The sequence below is a fragment of the Andrena cerasifolii genome, chromosome 3, assembly GCF_050908995.1.
Source record: "Andrena cerasifolii isolate SP2316 chromosome 3, iyAndCera1_principal, whole genome shotgun sequence".
NCBI lineage: Eukaryota > Metazoa > Arthropoda > Insecta > Hymenoptera > Andrenidae > Andrena > Andrena cerasifolii.
In genome coordinates this window covers 17,393,072-17,412,900 of record NC_135120.1, presented here as the reverse complement: position 1 = coordinate 17,412,900, position 19,829 = coordinate 17,393,072, and the positions used below count along the sequence as shown (strand labels likewise).

At 42.6% G+C, this 19,829-nt stretch overlaps 2 protein-coding genes across 4 annotated transcripts in view; one reads left to right on the top strand and one right to left on the bottom strand.

Annotated features, from left to right (window-relative positions):
* Positions 1-2,601: 2,601 nt before the first annotated feature.
* Positions 2,602-7,686, top strand: Bcat (Branched chain amino acid transaminase). Its single transcript, XM_076808226.1, has 7 exons — positions 2,602-3,180; positions 4,655-4,762; positions 4,839-5,048; positions 5,127-5,357; positions 6,297-6,606; positions 6,679-6,836; positions 6,909-7,686. Exons 1-7 carry the CDS (start codon positions 3,160-3,162, stop codon positions 7,098-7,100), a joined length of 1,230 nt encoding a protein of 409 aa, XP_076664341.1. The 5' UTR covers positions 2,602-3,159; the 3' UTR covers positions 7,101-7,686.
* Positions 7,687-9,609: 1,923 nt separating this feature from the next.
* Positions 9,610-19,829, bottom strand: part of LOC143366707 (A disintegrin and metalloproteinase with thrombospondin motifs 7) — a 59,117-nt gene continuing 48,897 nt past the window's right edge. For 2 of the 3 annotated variants that reach the window (XM_076807978.1, XM_076807979.1), the window contains 13 exons: positions 16,565-16,884; positions 15,793-16,103; positions 14,796-14,942; positions 14,490-14,640; positions 14,326-14,415; positions 13,805-14,120; positions 13,399-13,526; positions 13,058-13,305; positions 12,763-12,880; positions 12,390-12,652; positions 11,803-12,317; positions 11,369-11,542; positions 9,610-10,966 (listed from right to left, as the gene is read on the bottom strand). In XM_076807978.1, the coding sequence (XP_076664093.1) occupies positions 10,815-10,966; positions 11,369-11,542; positions 11,803-12,317; positions 12,390-12,652; positions 12,763-12,880; positions 13,058-13,305; positions 13,399-13,526; positions 13,805-14,120; positions 14,326-14,415; positions 14,490-14,640; positions 14,796-14,942; positions 15,793-16,103; positions 16,565-16,884 (2,933 nt within the window). In that variant the 3' untranslated portion in view covers positions 9,610-10,814. The remainder of the gene's footprint in view (positions 10,967-11,368; positions 11,543-11,802; positions 12,318-12,389; positions 12,653-12,762; positions 12,881-13,057; positions 13,306-13,398; positions 13,527-13,804; positions 14,121-14,325; positions 14,416-14,489; positions 14,641-14,795; positions 14,943-15,792; positions 16,104-16,564; positions 16,885-19,829) is intronic. The other variant, XM_076807977.1, reaches the window with a different exon arrangement.

Genomic DNA, 19,829 nt, shown 5'->3' with positions numbered 1-19,829 from the left:
TTCGACTTAAACTGCAGAATAAGAAAGAGTCAATCTGTAAAACTTTTTCAGCAAGTATTCAATCGTTCCAATCATGGTTAAAAGATGTCGAAATTTTAGAGTTAAACACTTAATCTGCTCATTTGCATGTTCCTTCTATGGTTGCCTGTCAGTTTTGCGATAATTTCGAGAATACAAAGTGTGACAGGAAATTTTAGGTTACAATGCCATGTTGCTAATTCGGAATACCGAAGGTGAAGGTAATCTGGAATATTCCAAAGCTTAGCAATGGTTTTGTTTTCACGAGTAACGGCTACCGCCGCGTCGGTTTGAGCCAGCACTGGCCATTTATTAAACGATTTTTAAACGATTTTATTCAGCTTCGATGCTCTGCCTGTTTGTATGTATGTATGTTTGTTTGGTTCAAATCTAGAAACTCAATTTTAACCCACTTCCAACTATCCAGTAGACTTGAGGCTCTGCAGGCGTACGTACTTTAGATGACAATAAATAATTATGAAAACTAACCACAAGTGGTTTAAAAAATTACTGTCATCAATAAATATAACTCATAACCACAAATCCAAACGACCTGAAATCAGCCTATAACCACAAATAAAACTTAGACACTAAAAAGTAATAGCGGATTCGGTAACTCGCACTGACTCTTCACTGGTGCCAAAAAATGACTTGGATTGGTTGATTCTTATAGAGTTATCTTCGTATCTATCAGAAACAACCAATCCAAGTCATTTTCTGGCATCAGTGCAGAGTCAGTGCGAGGTACCGAATTCGCTATAATAAAAAAATATATAAACAAAATTTAAGTTAAACGATTTTATTTCAACTACACTAAATTTTTAAGTTTTTACTGAATTTTAAATAAAACCGTTTAACTTAAATATTACTTTTTATGTGTTTTATTTATCTAAGATTGTTCCTATATTGTGATTTTCAGCCTGATTAGATCATAAAAGAAAATAATTTTATTATCTACATGTTTTTTTCTTTAAGTTTATAAAGTGAAGATAAATTGGAATAGCGGTATTTCAAATTACCTGCACCTTAACGAAATCGATACTTCCTGTTATTTTTTCATTTAGATCAAAGTTTCAGTTACTTTTTGTTTTTTTATTATTACCGAGAGCTTAAAATATAAAAGTTCGTTAGTTTTCCTATGATATTATGCAGTTTTATTTGTTCCCATCCTCTGCTGTAATTTTTTATTCGTCTTAAACAAACTGGTATTCCAAATATACTGCACTTCCTCTACATACTGCGGCGACCACGAAGCCGGAGGCTCCGGAAGAACTAACAAAATTTTAGTGGAGCTTGAAAGGATCGAGGGAAATAAATTTGAAAGTGGAATAAACCAGGATCTGATTTGACTCGAAGCTTGGAGTTCGTCCCGTCCCAAACACAATTTGTACCACTTATGTACGTACAACTATTTTTCTGCTGATTACAAGAATTGTTTATGGGTTGTTCTGCCACATCACGCGCACGATACGATGCGATACAAGTTGTACATTCCATTACCATTAATAAAAGAAAAAGAGAAAATGTGCAGATATTTGTTTAATCGAATTTGATTATTGTATATTGCGCTGCAGACATAACTCCAGTCAAAAACATCATTCGGCTAGAAAGGTCTCCCTTTCTTCTGTTTTGCGAAGAAAAAAAAAAGTATACGATGCTCTTCACTCGCGTATGCGATGCGCAAAGTATCGCGAGCGTTGGAAAATATTTGTACAGCCAGGCTGCCAAATATTTTTACGGGGTCGCGGATGCTTCGAAAACGTAACCACTAGCCTCGGTCCCCGTTTTGTACACTCGATAAATATTTATGATGCCACCGTACGTTCGTGAATCAAGAAACATTCGACGTCCCGAACAACAACGCGCGCGTGCTGCCCTTTCTTATCGCCCGAAGAAACCATATTATCAACATGTTTTCAACTCCCTGTCCCCGCTCATTGTGCCCCGCAAGAATTTTTCCTCCCCTTTCCCGAACGTCCAGTTTCATCTCGCACGTACAGGGTGTCGTTGAAATACGTCGCCGAATACGTCTTTCAATCGTTGTCCAACCCGCTTCGATTTTAATATTTGTAATGCAAATAAGAGCAACTGTTTCCGGGGTATTTTCCTTTTAATATTTTTGCTTCGTTCTTAATGTGCCAATTATCCCGCTAAACAAATGGACTCTCTGATAAATATTATCGTTCTAACATATTATCTATGAAGTGAGTTTCATTTTACAATTAGCCACAAAACTAGGCATGTAGAAAGTCGCGGAGCGATACAACGACTATTATGCAAAAAATGAAAATATCGTCTGAACGACTTTGGCTATTTTCGAAGTCTCTTTCCATCTTGCATCATTCTGTTGCGTGCGTATACAGATTTCGATGTACTCCATGTACGCACGTAGTATCGACACAACACGCTCCGAATTACGACACAACAGAACACGGTAGCGGCTTATATTATCTGCAGTCTCGTGAAATTAAAAAACATCCACAGAAGACGCAACGAAGATTCCATAAAGCATACGCAAGTTTAATCCTACGAGGAATTCTTGGAATAGCCAGCCTCGCTTCTAAATTCGAAGGAAATACGATGACGAGTCAGAGTCGGCCTAGGACCAGAAGGGGGTTCACCCAGTCAAATTGGATAGAAACTTTCTGAACACTGCGAACATTAAAGCACATATGTCAAATCGGGGAGTACCCCTCTTTTCCATTGCCGAACACGGAGAGGGGATTCTTTGCCCCTCTCTATCACTTCCTCACGCCCCTTGCTTGCTAATAAATAAAATATTAACCAATGGTTAATGCAAAGACACTATTCGCAAACGCGCAAGGAAGCGGATACAAGTGTTCCACTTGAATATTCACGGTTAACATTGGCGCTTCTGACAGTGAATGCCCTGTATCACCTGTGGGTAGTTATAGGCATATACCTGTTTTCTTCTCAAACGTTTTCATTACATAAAATCGTTGAAATTTCGCTTTTTCTCTGGCTCGATATCCAACGAAGACGTTGTGAAAGTGTGCCATAGTCTTTCAAAGTGCTAACTTGCGCGTCCACAATTATTTCGTGTAATGAGCATCGTGTCCTGATCGAGGGTAGTTCCGAAGGATTAAGCGTCTCCTGATCTTCCATCTATAATTAATTATCATGGTTCAATTGAGGCGTCAGGTAAGTTTGTTTTCAAACGGCCGAATAAAATGTCCCAATGTTTGAAGTTAGAGCTGTTACTCTTTAACCCGTCGGGTACCCGGCTACCCGGAGCAACTGCAAGCCATTGAATGTGGTATTGTTCGATCATTTTTGGCTAACATCAAACAATAACACAGACAGTAAAACATGCAATTGCTTGAAGTTGTTTCGGGTAGCCGGCTACCCGACGAGTCAAAAAGTAACAGCTCTATTTTAAAGTATTAAATAGTTCGTAATACTTGCATCAATTTCTGAAAACTATAATGTCATAAACGAAATTATTGTTCTTTGTCGGATTATTCTCCTCTTCCTCAATCCTTTCCAACTGGGAGAAAACTTTAATTAAATCTTCATTCTCGAAGTTTCGTTTGACGGCGGTTTATCAATACGAATTTGAAAAGTGAAACTTTGCCGCCGCGCGAAGTGTCTCTTTCTTCTTAAAATTTCATTGTTTAATCTAGTACACCACTCGTTCACTAGAATATTTTTAATTATCTCGTTGCCTTTTCGCAGCGGTACATAAATCCTGCGTAAGCAGAGACTGTGAAAAAATTTTAGTAACTCTTCGAAGTTTAAAAAGACTTTCGCTTGACCTCATCCGCGCATCAAAGTATTTCTTTAATCAAGTTTTTCGTTGCAAAATGCACTCTTAACTTTTTTTACCGCAACATCTTTAAACTATAAATCTTTCTATATATATATATATATAGAATTTTATCAATAATTATAAGTGAAAATCGAACATATATATATTTCTAATATTTCCTTCCTTATCTAATAAAGAAATTATCGTATCAGAGTGAAAAAAAGTGTGATAAATGTTCTATTCATTATCAAGTGTCATCCTGGCATTATCAATATGACATTTAGGCGCGCATAACGCCACGTGCGCGAGCATTGAAATTTTTGTATCGCTAATGATTTCTGCTTATACACATAGGCGAAAGAAAGAAGCTTAGCTGTGGCATTTAATATGATAAATTTCGACATTAGAGTGTGTCTCTATAATTCCCAACGAATAATATCCTACAAATACTCAGTAAAATGCCCGTAGATTTCATTGACCTAACCCCGAGCGGCTTATCACGTTCAATGATTTATGATAAGAATTTATCATATGTACACATGTACCGTCGCACGTGCGATGCACTATTCGCAAATTCCAGCATATTTGTCATAGCAGTTCTCCTTATTTTTCCAACGGACAGTTGTCAAGCGTAACCAAATACTTATCAAATTAATACTTTCGTAACTGTCAACCTCGAACTATTCACAAGTTCATTCAAAGATTTTTATTCCCAATAGATATCACGTAGATTAGAAATTATGCAGAAATGTAAATACATGCTTATCGACAATTCTTCTTATATTTCCCTGTCGTATTAACCATCCTGTCTATCCAGTCATCTTAAAATCTGCCACTGTTTCGTCACAATAAGATTTTACCGCACAGATTTTAACCTATGGGAGCTTATTGAATCAACTCCAACCCAATGTCAGATGGAGTTCGTCTTTACAAATCAGAGACAAGAAAGTAATACAGCCAGAACGCTCCTTCAAGGTATAATTCTTTTTCTCAGAGGCACTTTGGAATGAAATGTAATTTCGAGTGAACTTGATAAACGTTGTGTTCGTAGTATGCAGATTTGTCAGTCCGTCTCGCAGGACCAGAACAGTTACAGGCCAAGCCCAACGTCAGTGCGCTAACGTTTGGTAAATATTTCACGGATCATATGTTGAAAATATTCTATCACGAGGCATTGGGGGGCTGGCAGATGCCAGAAATTACACCCCTTGAAAATCTAGTCCTTCACCCAGCATCAAAAGTACTTCACTATGCTATAGAGGTACGTACGATCCGTTGAGCAAGATGGTGTGTCGGATATTCACAATTCAGAGGGTACACGTACGTGTTTCTGTTTTAGTTGTTTGAAGGTTTGAAAGCTTACAGAGGGGTAGATGGAAAAGTAAGACTGTTTAGGCCAGAACTGAATATGGAACGAATGAATGGTTCGGCAATGAGAACTGGTCTACCTACTTTTATCGGCGACGAGCTAATTAAATGTTGTTGTAGATTAATTAGTATAGATCAAGAATGGGTGCCTCATTCTACCGCTTCTAGTCTATACGTACGTCCAACTCTCATAGGTATAGACGTAAGTATATTGTTAATATTAATAGAACGCCTTAAACGTTAACAATAGCTGAAATAAATAGTTGCGATGTACAGTAGTGTCGTGTAGATATTTACACATTATAATCAATGGCCTGATAGAAAGGGTAATCATGTTGTCACTTATGTCACAGACGTCATTAAAACAGATACATATAAAAGTAAGCAATGTGTTTCCCAATACCTAATGATAATGCACGATAAACAGGGGCGTGATGCTCTTTTGTTGGGGCAGGGCCATAAGATACAGTTAGATGAAAAGCTACATTATGATTAATACGTGTATAGATTTGTACAAAGTGGGAAACAAAGAACCGATGATGAAAACTGGACAATAACTGAATCATAATGAAAGATTCTAAAGAATTTGTATATGTTCTACTACTATTTTGTGTTTGACACTTGTACAAAATAGTGATTTGTGCGTCATTCCCTTTATCCTTTTACTTTCATGTTTCGCCAATAAATGCAAAAGTATGATAGAGTTCGCACGCAGCCATCGATGTTATGTAAAACATAGACACTAAGCAAGCCTTGATGTCATATCTCTTTTTATATACTATAGTTTAAAAGTCTGCGCGACAGATTGCATAGTTTAAGTGATGCAACATTTTTTTTACCAGAGCTCATCCGATTAAGTAGAAACTCGTAATGAACTAACTTAAACCGATAGTACTTTAGAAATATATGCTGATCAAATTGATTCTGTAATTCCACATAGAAGAACAATAAATGAACATAGAAAAGCATACAAAATAGAAATAGTGTAATAAATAATGATTATAGCAGAGTATTTTAATGCTAAAGAAGTAGAACATTTTGTTTAGAATATGAAAAACACCTAATTTAAAAAATAGATAAAATTCCTACTCCATAGCGAAACACGAAGTACGTGTAATTTTCACTTTCTATTTTTATGTAGCCAACGCTTGGAGTGGCATCCTCGGAGTCAGCTTTGCTGTACGTTATTCTATCACCCGTGGGCTCCTACTTTAAAAAAACACACGACGGCGTTGGTATATCTTTATTGGCAGATCCTCGGTACACAAGGGCATGGCCAGGTGGTTGTGGTAACTACAAAGTAGGTAGTAATTATGGCCCTACTATTTATGTACAAAGAGAAGCTGTGGAAAGGGGTTTACAGCAAGTGTTATGGCTTTACGGAGAAGATAACGAAGTAACCGAAGTTGGAACTATGAACATTTTTATGTTCTATATCAATGACGACGGGGGTGAGCAAACTTTTCTAATGGCCTTTAATTAATTGGAATAACAATTTTAATTACTTATTTTATAATTTTTAGAAAAGGAATTAGTAACACCACCTCTATCGAGCAGTTTAATTCTCCCTGGGATTACGAGGAGTTCTATTTTAGCCGTAGCTAGAGAATGGAACCAATTCAAAGTCAGCGAACGGAAGATTTGTATGGGCGAACTTTGCCAGCTACTTTCGGAAGGCAGAGTAAGATCGCTTTCCTCTTATCATGTGTTTCTTTAAATACCTTTGTAATTTTTAATTGTAATTTCATTGCAGTTGCTGGAACTGTTCGGGTCAGGAACAGCCGGTATAGTTAGCCCTATATCGTATATAGAATTTGTTGATCAGCCATTACACATACCAACCGTAGAACATTCTGAACCTATTTACAAAAAGTTTTTCAAGCATTTAACGGATATACAATACGGCGTGACACCGGACCATCCATGGGCGATACCCATCGAGTGAAAACAGCATAATTTACTTGCTTATTTATTGTGTAGTTGTCGTTAAAGGTGAATGCATGTGCGCGAATGTTAGCATTCGTTGCGTTTGATACTGAATAATTTAAGAAAATTGATTCGACAATAATGAACGCGTTAGATTCGCATTGCCATTTTTACGTGAATGACGCTGGAGTCTTATTTATTTATAGTTTCGAGTATTCGTTGCATTCGATTTCATATCAGAAATATTTAATGAAAAAATGTATCTGAGGCAACACTCAGGGATTAACAGCTCGTAATTGTCAGCAGAATGAATGCTAAGTGATGAAATTTTGAAACTAATATTACAATTTGTATATATAAAATAAATGCACAAACTTGTGCGTGCATGTGTATGCATGTGTATGTATGTATGTATGTATGTATGATGAATGTACATATAATATTTTGTTGAGTGTAAATCTACACTTAGTGAGAATTGTATGTTTTTATATATTTTTATATTATTCATTATTTTGTTTGATTTCAATGAATAATTGTACAAATTAGATAATGCAAAAATGTGATTCTATGGATAATGAAGAAATTAAAGGAAAATGATTCAATGATCCTGCTCCCTTGTAAAAATCGCCTTAAGTAATAATTTCTGTATAAAATATTAGAAAATAAGTGCAACCTGAGAAACCGGGATGCCTCTTGAGAAAAAGATCAGAAGTAGTACAATCTTCGACACTTGACACTAATCGGGATTTCGTTACGCTATCCCTTAGAACTCCTAAGATTTAAATGAAACGACGTCCGATTCGAGAATTCGAAACTACTAATCGAATGAATTCAATGCTTTTAAGTTGATCTGTTATTAGTAAAGCCAAAGATCATCAAGTAATATAAATCAATCAGAATGTAATAAAAGAGTAAGAATTTTGTCCGTTACCGCACAAGTACGCACATTTAAATGTGTTTAAATACACAAATTCGCGGCTCTGATGACCATTAAATATGTTTAACTAGATGTTCGTGTCTATGCCTTACGAGGGGTCCATAGTTTTTTCCTTACATCATGGTTTTTTCAAGGTGTATACTAACCTAGTAGCTAGTAAAGGATGCCGCATGCTTAAGCATTTGCTTAAGAATAAGTAGCGACTGAGAATACCGCCCTATAATCAGAGTCTGGCCACGAGCCACTGTCCGCCATGTTTGGCCTAAATCCTACGAGAGAGAAAGAGATATACACCATTTCACTCTTAACCACTCTTAACAACTCTTACGTTTATGACGGTATTTAACTTCGCAAAATAGCTTTATAAACCAAATATAAACTTAAATATAATAAAATACTCTAATAATGTGTCGTGCTACTATGCATATCAACAACGCATATTTTCTTTATAAAGTGAATCTGACCATACCCAAAAAGGCGGGTACTCAATAATCTTCTCTCTCCAGAGGACCCAATATAGCGGATGCGTATACTCCATGAACATAGGAATATAGGGACGGGGGAATAGTTGCGACTGTAGGCGAGGGGAGTGATACGTATTTGTGGGAGGGAGAGCACCTGCATCTGCCTGGATTTGATTGGTTGCATTCTACGCATGCTCCGTACCGCTAATTATAAAAAAGTGTTTGCTACAGATTAGTACATACAGACGTCTAATGGCAAGTATGTACTAACGAAGAGATTATTCACGAATGTAAATTGTAAAAATAATGAAAATTAAAGAGAAATATGCGTCTATAATTATTAAAATATATGAGGTGAGTACGCACTGCATACCACACTACGAGAAACGCTTCAAATATGGCTGCCACTATCCCTACTTGCGACGCGACAAACGTTCATCATTATACATCACTGCGCTTGTGCGAAGCAGCAGCCAATAGAAAGAAGGCGTATGTTACCTCGTCGCCCCTCCCGCAAGGATATCACCCCTTGCAACTATTCCACCGTCCCTATAATCTTATGTCCATGGTATACTCAGCTCTTTAGTGTTCTAATATACGTCCAACCGTTTGATCGTGAAACTATTGTTCGACTTTCCTCTCTATGTTCGCAATACGAATTCATTGATCGTCAGAACAGATCCTTGAATAAACGCAATATCTACTGCATTCAATTCTTACGAACGAAGCAAACATGTTCGCGATTCAGAACGTAACAAGGAAAACTCCACAATTGGCAAAGTTAGCCAGCAACCAATGCAGAACAATGGTTACTACGCCTCCCAGGTGTAGAATATCCTTCACTGTGAGTATTATCTTTATTTATCTTTATTAAACGCAATTATGTAATAACCCACCGACAGTCGTGAGATTACGTTGAATAAAAGGGTCCATGTATTTGTAAAACCTGTGATCCTCTCTTATGTTTCAACATTTCATTCACAAACTTATTCTCCTTCAACGACGTGCTTTATGACCACATGTTTTGTCATATAATCGGTATTTATACTTAATATTTCAAGTAGCAGGTAGTGACATTGCTCCTTTTGTTGCAGGAAAAGCTTGTACACGGAGGAGTTTTATATGCGGGAATTATGGTCATACCCATGTACATTAGCTGTAAAGTAAGAGTGTACAATGGACTAGCAGGAAAATAATCGACGCTCTGATTTTTAGTTGTGCATACTTAGAGCCACGCACGAAAGGTACAGTGCATAAGAATGTAAACTCTAAATTTGGGGTGTACCGAATTAAATGAAATTTATAATAAAGATTCTGTTTTATAGATCTTTTTAATGTAGTTACACCCATATGCGACGAATATACCATTTACAGATTAACAACATTTGGAAAATTAACTTTTATTTTTATCGAATCCATTCAGCGTAATTTTATTACACAAACGTGCTGCAGTCTTACATTTACGATTGTACAAAAAAATTATAGTGCCATAAACGTAGTTGTTATAAGAATAGATACATATAAACAGCAATAAAATAATGTAGAAATTTATACACTTTAACGAAACAAAGCTTTGTTACTCTATTCTCTTCACGCTGCGAGCATCAGCTGATCGGGATTACGCTAATATAATTTTTACATTACTATCGTCAGTAACAGAACAATCAATCTCTGACATTTGATACAACAATTCATTTTTGCGTATACTATTTAGCATAAACATATTCACTTTCTGTACAGAAATATTTGCACGCCATGTGGATCTTATTAATTTCTGTATTTGCACCAGGGAAATGCTAAAGCTGTAAAAGCTAGAAATTCCTTCATAATTAATTTCATATCATTCGCAATTATAAATATATTCTCATATTACTCATGTTGGAATGTTTAAACATACTTCTAGTTTATTTCATATCGTTTCTTAATTACTTTGTCGTAAAAGATATACAAAGAATTTCTTTTTATTTGAAGTTTAATAGAGAAAGTTGTTAAAATCATCTGCACTAGTGATCAAAAGAACTTTACTTATCGTATTGGCATTGCTGATCAATTCTGGGGAATCCCCTGGCCATATTGAAAATAAATAGGGATACAGTTCCTCCTTGCCCAATTGAGGCGATTTTAATTAACGTTCATCCTTCGATGTTTCTTCCGATCACTACTGTATATTGTATATTAAGAGTATTCTTGCCAACTATTTTACACGCGAGAAATTTGTCGACTGTGAGAAGAAACACACAACTAGGACGGATAGCGTTTCACGCGAAACGAGCATTCTTCTTCCGACAGGCGATCGGGATTCGTTTGTCCAGGTGTCGTCCTCTCCATTAAGTCAATCGTCAAGAATATTTCGCCTGTTGTGGCGACCGTGTCTGCGTTTTTTGAAGCATGTGGCGCAACATTTCTCTTGCACGATCGATGATACGTCGCACATGCGTCTGTATGTTGCGCACATCGAGGCTGGCACGATAGTGTCCTTGCACTCTGGATCAACATACAGCATCGTTATTCTATGCAATTTAGTGAGACCTACGAACTAAAAAGCTCACGTATAGGCACAGGTAACATCAAGCTTCAGGATGAAACCCAGTAAAGAAAGGCCAATGTCAAGTCGGTAGGTACATTTTTGCACAAAGAGTTGGTTAGTCCAAAATGCCTCCATTCACTAAACATTGCACCTTTCCATAGCATTCCCCGGAAATTAATTACGACGAAGCCGATTAATTCATTGTACGTGGGTGCTGCGATTAAGGGGCCACGGAAATTCTATTATTTTCCAAATATACACGAAGCACGGAGAGCAAAGGGAATAGCCAAAGGTGCCCATGCGCTTTGATTCCCACGTTTCCCCAATTATCGTTACCCGTGGCGTATACATGTAATTACCGGATTTATCGTTTGCGCACTGCCGCCTGTGATAACAACGCCTTGTATCGATTGGCCTTCTCTCGGGGTTACAATCGTCGGACAGTAATTCCGTTATACGGTCACGACACTCGACATCTCTGTGCTTAACGCCGACCCTTACGAGGCAGGTCGCGTTGCAGGATCCCCATCTTCCTGTAAGCATGCCCATAAAGATCTATGCTGTACACGCCTGTGATCTTCGCCGTGGCGTCTCTGGCCGAGGGCCAGGTCAAACCTAGGGACTGTTAACGACGCGGCTAAATCTCAACATTATCTTGAAACGAGTAATAAACAGTGGTATCTTATAGTCCTCCGATATTCCTTTGGAAAAATGCGCGTTGCTGATAAACTAAAGGCAGCAAGAATACGTGCCAGCGTATTAGTATAGCGCGTAAAAGTAACGGGCAGCTTACCCGTGACCCATCTTCCACCCTGGCAAACTTCAACGGTGGTCGGCTTGTTCTCCGGATTACAGTCTCCCTGCACCGAGCACGTCACCCTCCGGCTTCTCTTTCCGTTCGAGCAGTGGCTCCACTTCGAGACGATCCACTTCGACTTGGTGTTGTACATGGAGTTGTCCGGGTTCTCGTCCACCACGTTGTCGAACTCGAGGATCTCTGGCTCCTCGGTGGTCAGGCCGTCGACGATCGTGATGCTATCCTGGTCATTCGAGCTCACGTTGTAGAAAGAGGCGTCCTTGTTGTCCGCGTAGACGATCAACGGCGCCTCGGTGGTGGAGCCGCAGGGAGGCAGATTGTGACAGGGGCTGACTTCCTCCGGCTTCACGTCCCTGTTGCAGTCTCGATCGGGTAGAGCCAGGTCCGAGCGATCTGGACCCACCCCTGACGAGACGCACATCACCGATCGCTTTCGAAGCGCGCCTTCTCCACAGGTGACAGGGCACATCTGCCACGGGCCGATCCACCACCTGATTTCGTGGCGAAACTCGAATTATATCGAAAGGAGGACGTAATAGGGAACTTTAGGTTCAACGGTTTACCTGGCAGGGCAGGGATTCAGGTTGCACTCCCGCAGAATCGACTCCGGTTTCTCAATGCCCTCGCAAAAGTGGTCCTGCACGACCCCGCTCTTCTTCTCGTCGCAGAGAGCTTTCGAGGCCTGCGTGCCGCCCCCGCAAGTGACCGTGCACAATGACCAATCGGAAAATACCCACGAGTACTCCGGCGCCCGGTCAGGCTCCTTTTTCGGCATCGTGTACTCGTAGCGCAGCCCGAAATTGCGGTAGTGTCCTCTGGAAATCAACTGCAGTGATGGGACAGCGTTATTCAGAACGAGAAGAAAGTGGCTAGAGAATTTGCAGCGAACAGGGTGCACCAGGAAACGGACAGAGAACGAAGACAGAGGATACGTACGTAGACAGCAATGTCCTCTTTGATAGGCCCAGGGATTCTGATCTTCTCCCTGTCGCGGTCTCGCTCGTACAAAGCTGGGGTTCCGGCCACTTCGTACTCCCCCGCTAAAGTGATCTGCCTGCCCAAGTGGAATAGAGATCTGACTTTTATAATGTTCGGTTTGTTTCAGTGCTAGCGGCTTATTTGACTACAGGTGAATAGGAGCATTTATAGAAAAAGGTCCCTCGTTCTGTTCTACTGGTTTCTATCAACCAACCTCTTGCTCTTCGTGCTTCCAATACGAACAACTACCCACCGTTTTCCATTGAGGAAGTACTTGTCGGAATTCGGTACCCCTATGCCGATGTAATTCTTGCTGTTACCGATCTCCTCGATTTTAATGTTCCTCGAGCCGTAGGGCACCACGACCACTTCCTTGTACCCTGGACCGTCATTCTTGTCGTAAACACCCCCAGTTGTTTCGCACTGCGTTCCGTCCCCGTGGCAAATGCCGCAGCGGTCTTCGGTGGCGTCGGAATCGACGGTCCAATCGCAGCCGACTTTCTACCATTTAAAGCTCCATAGAATTCGAGGTTTTATTCGAGACTGGAAGTACACAGTTGCGTATAGTTTGTTATTTACGAATAGGAGACTGACTCGACAGATTCCAGCGATGCACATGTCCCTGGTGCCGACGTTACAGGGCGTGCCATCCAGAGCGGCCTCGCCCCATGGAACCATCACGCTCTCCTCCGTATCGGTGCAATACAATTCGCACGGTTCCGCTTCAATTAATCACGATATTGATTATTACTCTGGGAATTAAAGTTTGGTGAAGCATCTCTCAGACCGACGTGACAGTGTATTATGCAATAACGTGTCAGCATAATTGGATGTATTCGCTCGAATGTTCGGGAAATCGATATTTTCATAGATGCGAGTATAGCGGGGAGGGGGTAGCAGGAATTATGGAAGCGGCAGCTGGAGGTGGAACTGGGGAATATTTTGATTTCCGAGGTGCGTAGAATCTAGGGAAGGAGGTGGATCCAAGGAGAAAGCTTACTTTGATCAAAATATGGCAGCCAGGTGTAGTTCTTCCCCTTGTACTCCTTGCCGTCGTAATTGCTGCATTGAACCGCCCTGAAACTGGGCGTGCCCTCCGGGCAAGGCTGCGTGTTGCAAATTTTGTATCGGCGCCTTTCTCCTATGCAGAAGTTTCCCCCGTGCGCCGGCTCCGGATGATCGCATTTCCGCTCGACGATCGAGACACCCGCACCGCAGGTCCTCGAGCACTCGCTCCACGAGCCCCATTCGCCCCAACCGCCATCGATCTGCCGCGGCCTGTCCACGATCGGCACGCACTCTTGGTTCTGGCACCACTAGGACAGTTGACGTTTGTTCTGTTAGCTCGGGCAGTGACGAGACTCTTCTGAGATACAATGCAGTTGTGCACTTTTCGTCGGGAATTATTAACGTTATTGAATTATTACATGCCGCCAAGAACAGGAGCCGAGACATTTCTCAGATTTTTTCTTACTTTACGCGCGAGAAGCAAGCATAGTACTCTCCAAATTATTCCCATACCATGTGTTTGCCGCAGTGAGTTCCCGGAGCGGCCGGATGAAGCATGGTGGTGCAAGTGCCGTCGACGATGCACCACAATTTCGAGCAAATCTGTAAAGAAGATTACACGAGCTCTATTCACCGGTCTGTAATCGCCTCGTGATCAATTTTCTTTTGTTCGTCACCTCCTGCAACGGCGAACAAACTGACGCCTCCCTGACGCCGAACTGTAGCCTGCACTGATGCTCCGCATTGTACATCGCGCCAGGCGGCAAATCCGGATACGTGTAATCGTTGTCTGCCGGCTCGTCCCCTAAGCATTCGCCTTTCCCTTGACTGTAATAACAATAGACAGAGAGCTTCTTCAACGTGCTTCTTCAACGAGCTGTACCTTTTGCGCTCGATCATCCAAATAGTCTTACGCACTAATGATTCGAGTTATACGAAGCTCTAACTAAAAGTTCCAAGTTAACGACATTCGAGCGTCTTACTCTAAGAAATTCGTGAGGTCCCTTCTGGAGCACCTCGACCAAGCCACGCCGATGGTGTCCACTTCGAAGGTCGGCGTCATCACGTGCAGGGTATCGCCGTCCCGTTTGCTGCAGCCTATTTTCTCCGTGTCGTGGTACATGCCGAAGCTGGAATTTAAATGGAACGCACACACCCGTCAATCATTCCGCTAAACGGAACAGGAGGTGGTCTCCGCTGAAGCACGCGAGCAGGCACGTGCTCGTTTGCGATACGGTTACCGGCAAATACGCGGTAAACGCGCTAACGAGACCGCATTATCGGCAAAATAAAAACAAATTGTAGAACGGATGGGGACGGGGGTGGCGGATCCCGGTTCGCTAGCCAAGCGCGCCGCGCCGGTGGAATCAATTTTTTCACCGCTCCAATCTCGACGGCTTTTATTATCACGCGAAACGTTTGCACGAACGGTGGAATGCAAATACGTGAATTATCAAAGAGGATGAAATTCCGTTTGAAAATTGTGCTTTGACCGCCAAACAGGCGTTTCGCTGTTAACCGTGTAGGTATGTAGTTCGACGCAGAAACGGCAGGATGCGAATGCGAGAAATTGAATTATACGTAAACGTTGACAAGGGTTCGGTATGCCTAAAAAGTAAGCGGATAAAGTGGGCATTTAGGTAGCCTGGAATACGAAATGGATTTCACGTAATTGCAGTGGGTTCAGAAAGGGCAGTAGGGGGTTTTCCAAGGGTCTAGCAAAAAAAAAGAGGAGTAATAACTTTGCAAGGATTAAGAGAGTGAAACTGGAGCCTTGCAGGAACAATTTAGCCTTATTCGAACAGCTGTACGAGTAAAGAGAAGCAAGGATTATGACTACTATCCCGATTCGTATGAACTGTAGCCACCGTGTTCGAAAGCGAGATATGTGTTCAGGATATTTGGAGACGCGTTTAGCCAGCGATTGGTGGATCCGTGGAAAAGTTGACGGCACGTTATCGGAACAATGATTTCGCTCACTTGTGCCCCAGTTCGTGCGTGATGGTGTGCGCCAGGGTGATCCCATTGTCCTCGTTGACGCTGCAGCTGCGGTCCGGCTGGCACATGCCCGCTACGTGGGCCACCCCCAGGGTGCTGCACGGCGTGTTGGCCCTCGAGCAAATGTCCTCCCTCGTCACCAGAATCGCTACGTCGTGGTGATTCGGGTGCGAGTCGTCCGCGGGGTTCAGTTTCTGTTGCCATTTACAGAAATTATACAGCGTCCTGTCCGCGTTCACCGTGATGTCCAGCCCTTGCTGAAAGAGACGTTGCTTTGGCCGTTTCGCGCCCCACTAAATACAGGGCGTTGCAGAAATCAGTGGCCACGCTTTGGGAGCTTGCTCTATCCGCCCCGGGAATGAAAAAGCGTCATACGGTTCCACGTCCGAAAACGCACACTTTTCGAGTCGGTAAAAACCCTCGGTCCGATGTAAAGCCCAGCGAGCAGCGCCTGGAAGGCTTCAGACGTGCGATCACGTAATTCTTTTTATCCCCGAGACGAGTGGAACCAGCTCCCAATGTTTGGCCACTAATTCATTGGATGTCAAGTAAACCTGAGTAATTGAAATGGCTGCGAAAGAAGTTTGACGAAGTTTGCGCAGAACGGTTTTGGCACAGCCAGCTTCGCTCGTGTTTCGGGAAAGGCATTATTCTTGTGGGAGAGTTGGGGTACGGCCCACGCGGTTTGACAAAAATCTGACGGGAGTTTAACGGACGGTTTAAGGTAACGTAGATGCGGGATACTAGCACGTACTTCCGCGTCGTCCTCCTCGACGAGGATAATCCTGACGACGACGACGTTGATGAAATTGCCGATGGTGGGGTCCAGGTAGAGCGACGACACCATGTTCATGATGGTCAGTAGATACGTCTCGACGTCGCCGTCCTGATGAAAAGCCATCATCGTCGTGTCAGCGACAACAAGGGCCTCGACGTGTCGCGGCCGGCTGATCGATCTCTTGGAGCGCTGCCACCGTTTCGTCTGATGGTGTTTCCTTCGGCCTCGTCCTTGAACCTGAACGAGGCCTGGCTGCGTCTGCCACTCGAGCCTCGTTTCCGTCAATCGCCTCGGCTCTGCGCAACGTTATCGGCTCGATTAGTTGTATCGGGCTTCGCCTGCAATTCCAATCTACGTAGCAGCGGAGCTAATGCTAACGCAAACGTTTCGCGATTAGCTTTGATTTCCGAAAGGAATCCCATCTTCGATAGGCGATTGCCAGTCGATGGCCGGCAGATGATTAATCGGCAGCGCGCGGTGCAATCGATCGTTCGCCGGATTTCGGGCATATCCGCAGCTGGGCGCGGCGCGGCCTGTGCGATACGCGGTGATCTATGATCCCCTTCGAGGTGCCGACCCACGGAAAAGGCGATTCACCATTCGCGAAACAGTGAAACGCAATTATGTAGTATCTATTAGTCCAAGCCCATAACCGAAGCTATCTTTTGTCGAAACAAACTTTCGTTAGCGATTAATCATTACTTACGAGATGACTAAATAAATCCGTTGGAACGGCAAGTGCTCCCGCGTGCTGCCACTAGTTATCGTTAGGAACGACGAGCCTGCGATCGGTAAACGACTCAATTATCGAAGGATTTGAAAAAAAGGGACAATCGGTCTTAGAACCGAGGCAGGCTCGCAGGCTTACAAACCGCCCTGTTCGATTTTCGCAGGCGCCCATCAATCTTCCCCGGTAATTCAGAGTTCGAAATTGCTGGCCCGCTATCTGCGAATCGGGGCTGCTTACGCGTGCTCGCTTTATCTCGAAAAAGAGACGTATACTTGGTAGACACGTAAGACGCGTTCCCTCAGGTCCCTTAATTTATGCAGATTGCTTGATCGCCAGCCGTGCAATTAAGATTTCATTCGAGCCTACTCCCGATAGATCGGTTGCCTTGCCGAAATGGATATTCATTGTGGTTAATTACGGGTTTGCGGCGAATTGGATTATCCCGTGTTGGCCGGAGTGCCCGCGGTTCGTTCTGTGCCGCCGCTACGTATCAATCGGGGCGATCTTACTTCTATATCGCGCTTCCTCGGAACCGTTTAATCCGCTGGAACGCCGCGCCGGCCTCGTCACGCGGTTAATAGGTTCGGCTACAGGAAATCGTGCCAAAGGCCCGCGCACGGGTCAGCAGTTACCGAAATTCGTGACTAAATCAGCCGAATTAATCGCGTTCGCTCGGACACTTTCGGGGAACTGGATCCCGGCCGATCATTTGATACCCGGTCCCTGGTTCACGCCAATTTATGCCGGTTCCCTTTGCTCTGTTCCACGGCACCTCTATTCAATATCGAGTTAACAGACACGGAATCGGGAATCGTGCGCGTCTGCAGGCGTTTCCTCTGCCTTTGACGAGGACGGTACTGTTACATCTCTGCGCGGATGGAGATAAAGCGATTGAGCCTTGGTGAAATCTCACCAGACGGAAGATTTGTTATGGAAAAAACAATCCGAAGTCTTGAATCTGGTGTCGCGAAGATGATTGTTCGGATAAGGGAATTGTATCGGACAGTTTGCGAGAGTAAATTAAAGCGCGAGTAGAAGCAGCCAGCAATGTACAGACACGTTCGCCCAGCCGTACTGTGTTACGCGCGTATCTGACCAATCTTCACACTTGATTTACCAAAAAAGGCGAAAAATTGCTTCACTCGTCAGCTGCGCGATGAATCACGCCACGCCCCGCAGGGGAGTGCTTCTAAGCGAACACAGGACCGAGGCATCCACTTTCCAGGTTGATTATCATTCACCGAGTTCGGTGATTAATCTGCGTGGAAATCAATACACGAAAAGCGCCGTTCATTTCACTTATTCCGCCACGAAGATGCGGAGAAGCATCGGCAACGATAAGTCAGCCTTCTCGTTTCAGCCTCGGCCCTATATATTAGTGTATCCAATTCCAAGGTAATTAGTGGCGGAAGCGGGACGGATCATTGGCGAGATTTAATCGAAGGTGGCGGGCGGCAGCCTTCCGACAAGCTCATAAATATTGAATTTTCATTTCTGCTGGGCAGGCCTGGTCAAAGATGCTCGCGCCGGTAAAAGGATAAGCGGAAGATGTTGCCGGAACGCCCACGTTCCCTATCGCGACGCGTCCAATTACATTATATGCGTAGACGGCATAAATACTTGTAATACGCGCCTCTGAACGAGGGAACGATCGCGAAGGTGTCGGTCCGTTCTCGCCGTGGGTGCCGCACCACCTCCCCTTCTTCCCCTATTAATTATGACCTCGTCGCCGGCCCAGATGCTACAAGCGCGGGCGCTTTTTCGCGCATCGAGTGCGCGTCGAGATAATTAACGGGACATTCCACGCGAAATCGGACACTTTTTGGAATAACATTTCGGATGTGGCTGAAATTTGAATATGTTGTAGTCTTTAGGGATATATAAACATATCTCGAAGGATTCTTGACAATTTTGAAAAATGTCGATTTTACAGCTGCTTGAAGGTAAGTGCTAACTTTTTTTTCAATAAATTATAACTATGGAAGTAGTAAACGGATGGAGATGAGGTTTACGGCGATTTGTAGAAAAGACATTGAAGTTTTAAGGAAAAATTATTTCAGTTTCAGAAACAAATTTTTTTAACCATTTTTAACCATTTGTTTAAAATAATTGCCCAAAAATGGTTAAAAAAAATTGTTTCTGAAACTGAAATAATTTTTCCTTAAAACTTCAATGTCTTTTCTACAGATCGCCGTAAACCTCATCTCCATCCGTTTACTACTTCCATAGTTATAATTTATTGAAAAAAAAGTTAACACTTACCTTCGAACAGCTGTAAAATCGACATTTTTCAAACTTGTCAAAAATCCTTCGAGATATGTTTATATATCCCTAAAGACTACAACATATTCAAATTTCAGCCACATCCGAAATGTTACTCCAAAAAGTGTCCGATTTCGCGTGGAATGCCCCTAACGGAAGTGTCGCGCGGGCGGACGCGAACGAGAGGAAATAAGGCGTGGCTTTTGTATCTGTTAAAACTGATTTACGATCGCCGGTCGATCGGCCCCT

Coding starts and splice junctions, on each gene's coding strand:
- Bcat (XM_076808226.1), top strand. CDS start 3,160: ATGGTTCAATTGAGGCGTCAG. Junction 4,763..4,838: donor AGCCAGAACGCTCCTTCAAG/GTATAATTCTTT, acceptor TTGTGTTCGTAG/TATGCAGATTTGTCAGTCCG. Junction 5,358..6,296: donor CAACTCTCATAGGTATAGAC/GTAAGTATATTG, acceptor ATTTTTATGTAG/CCAACGCTTGGAGTGGCATC.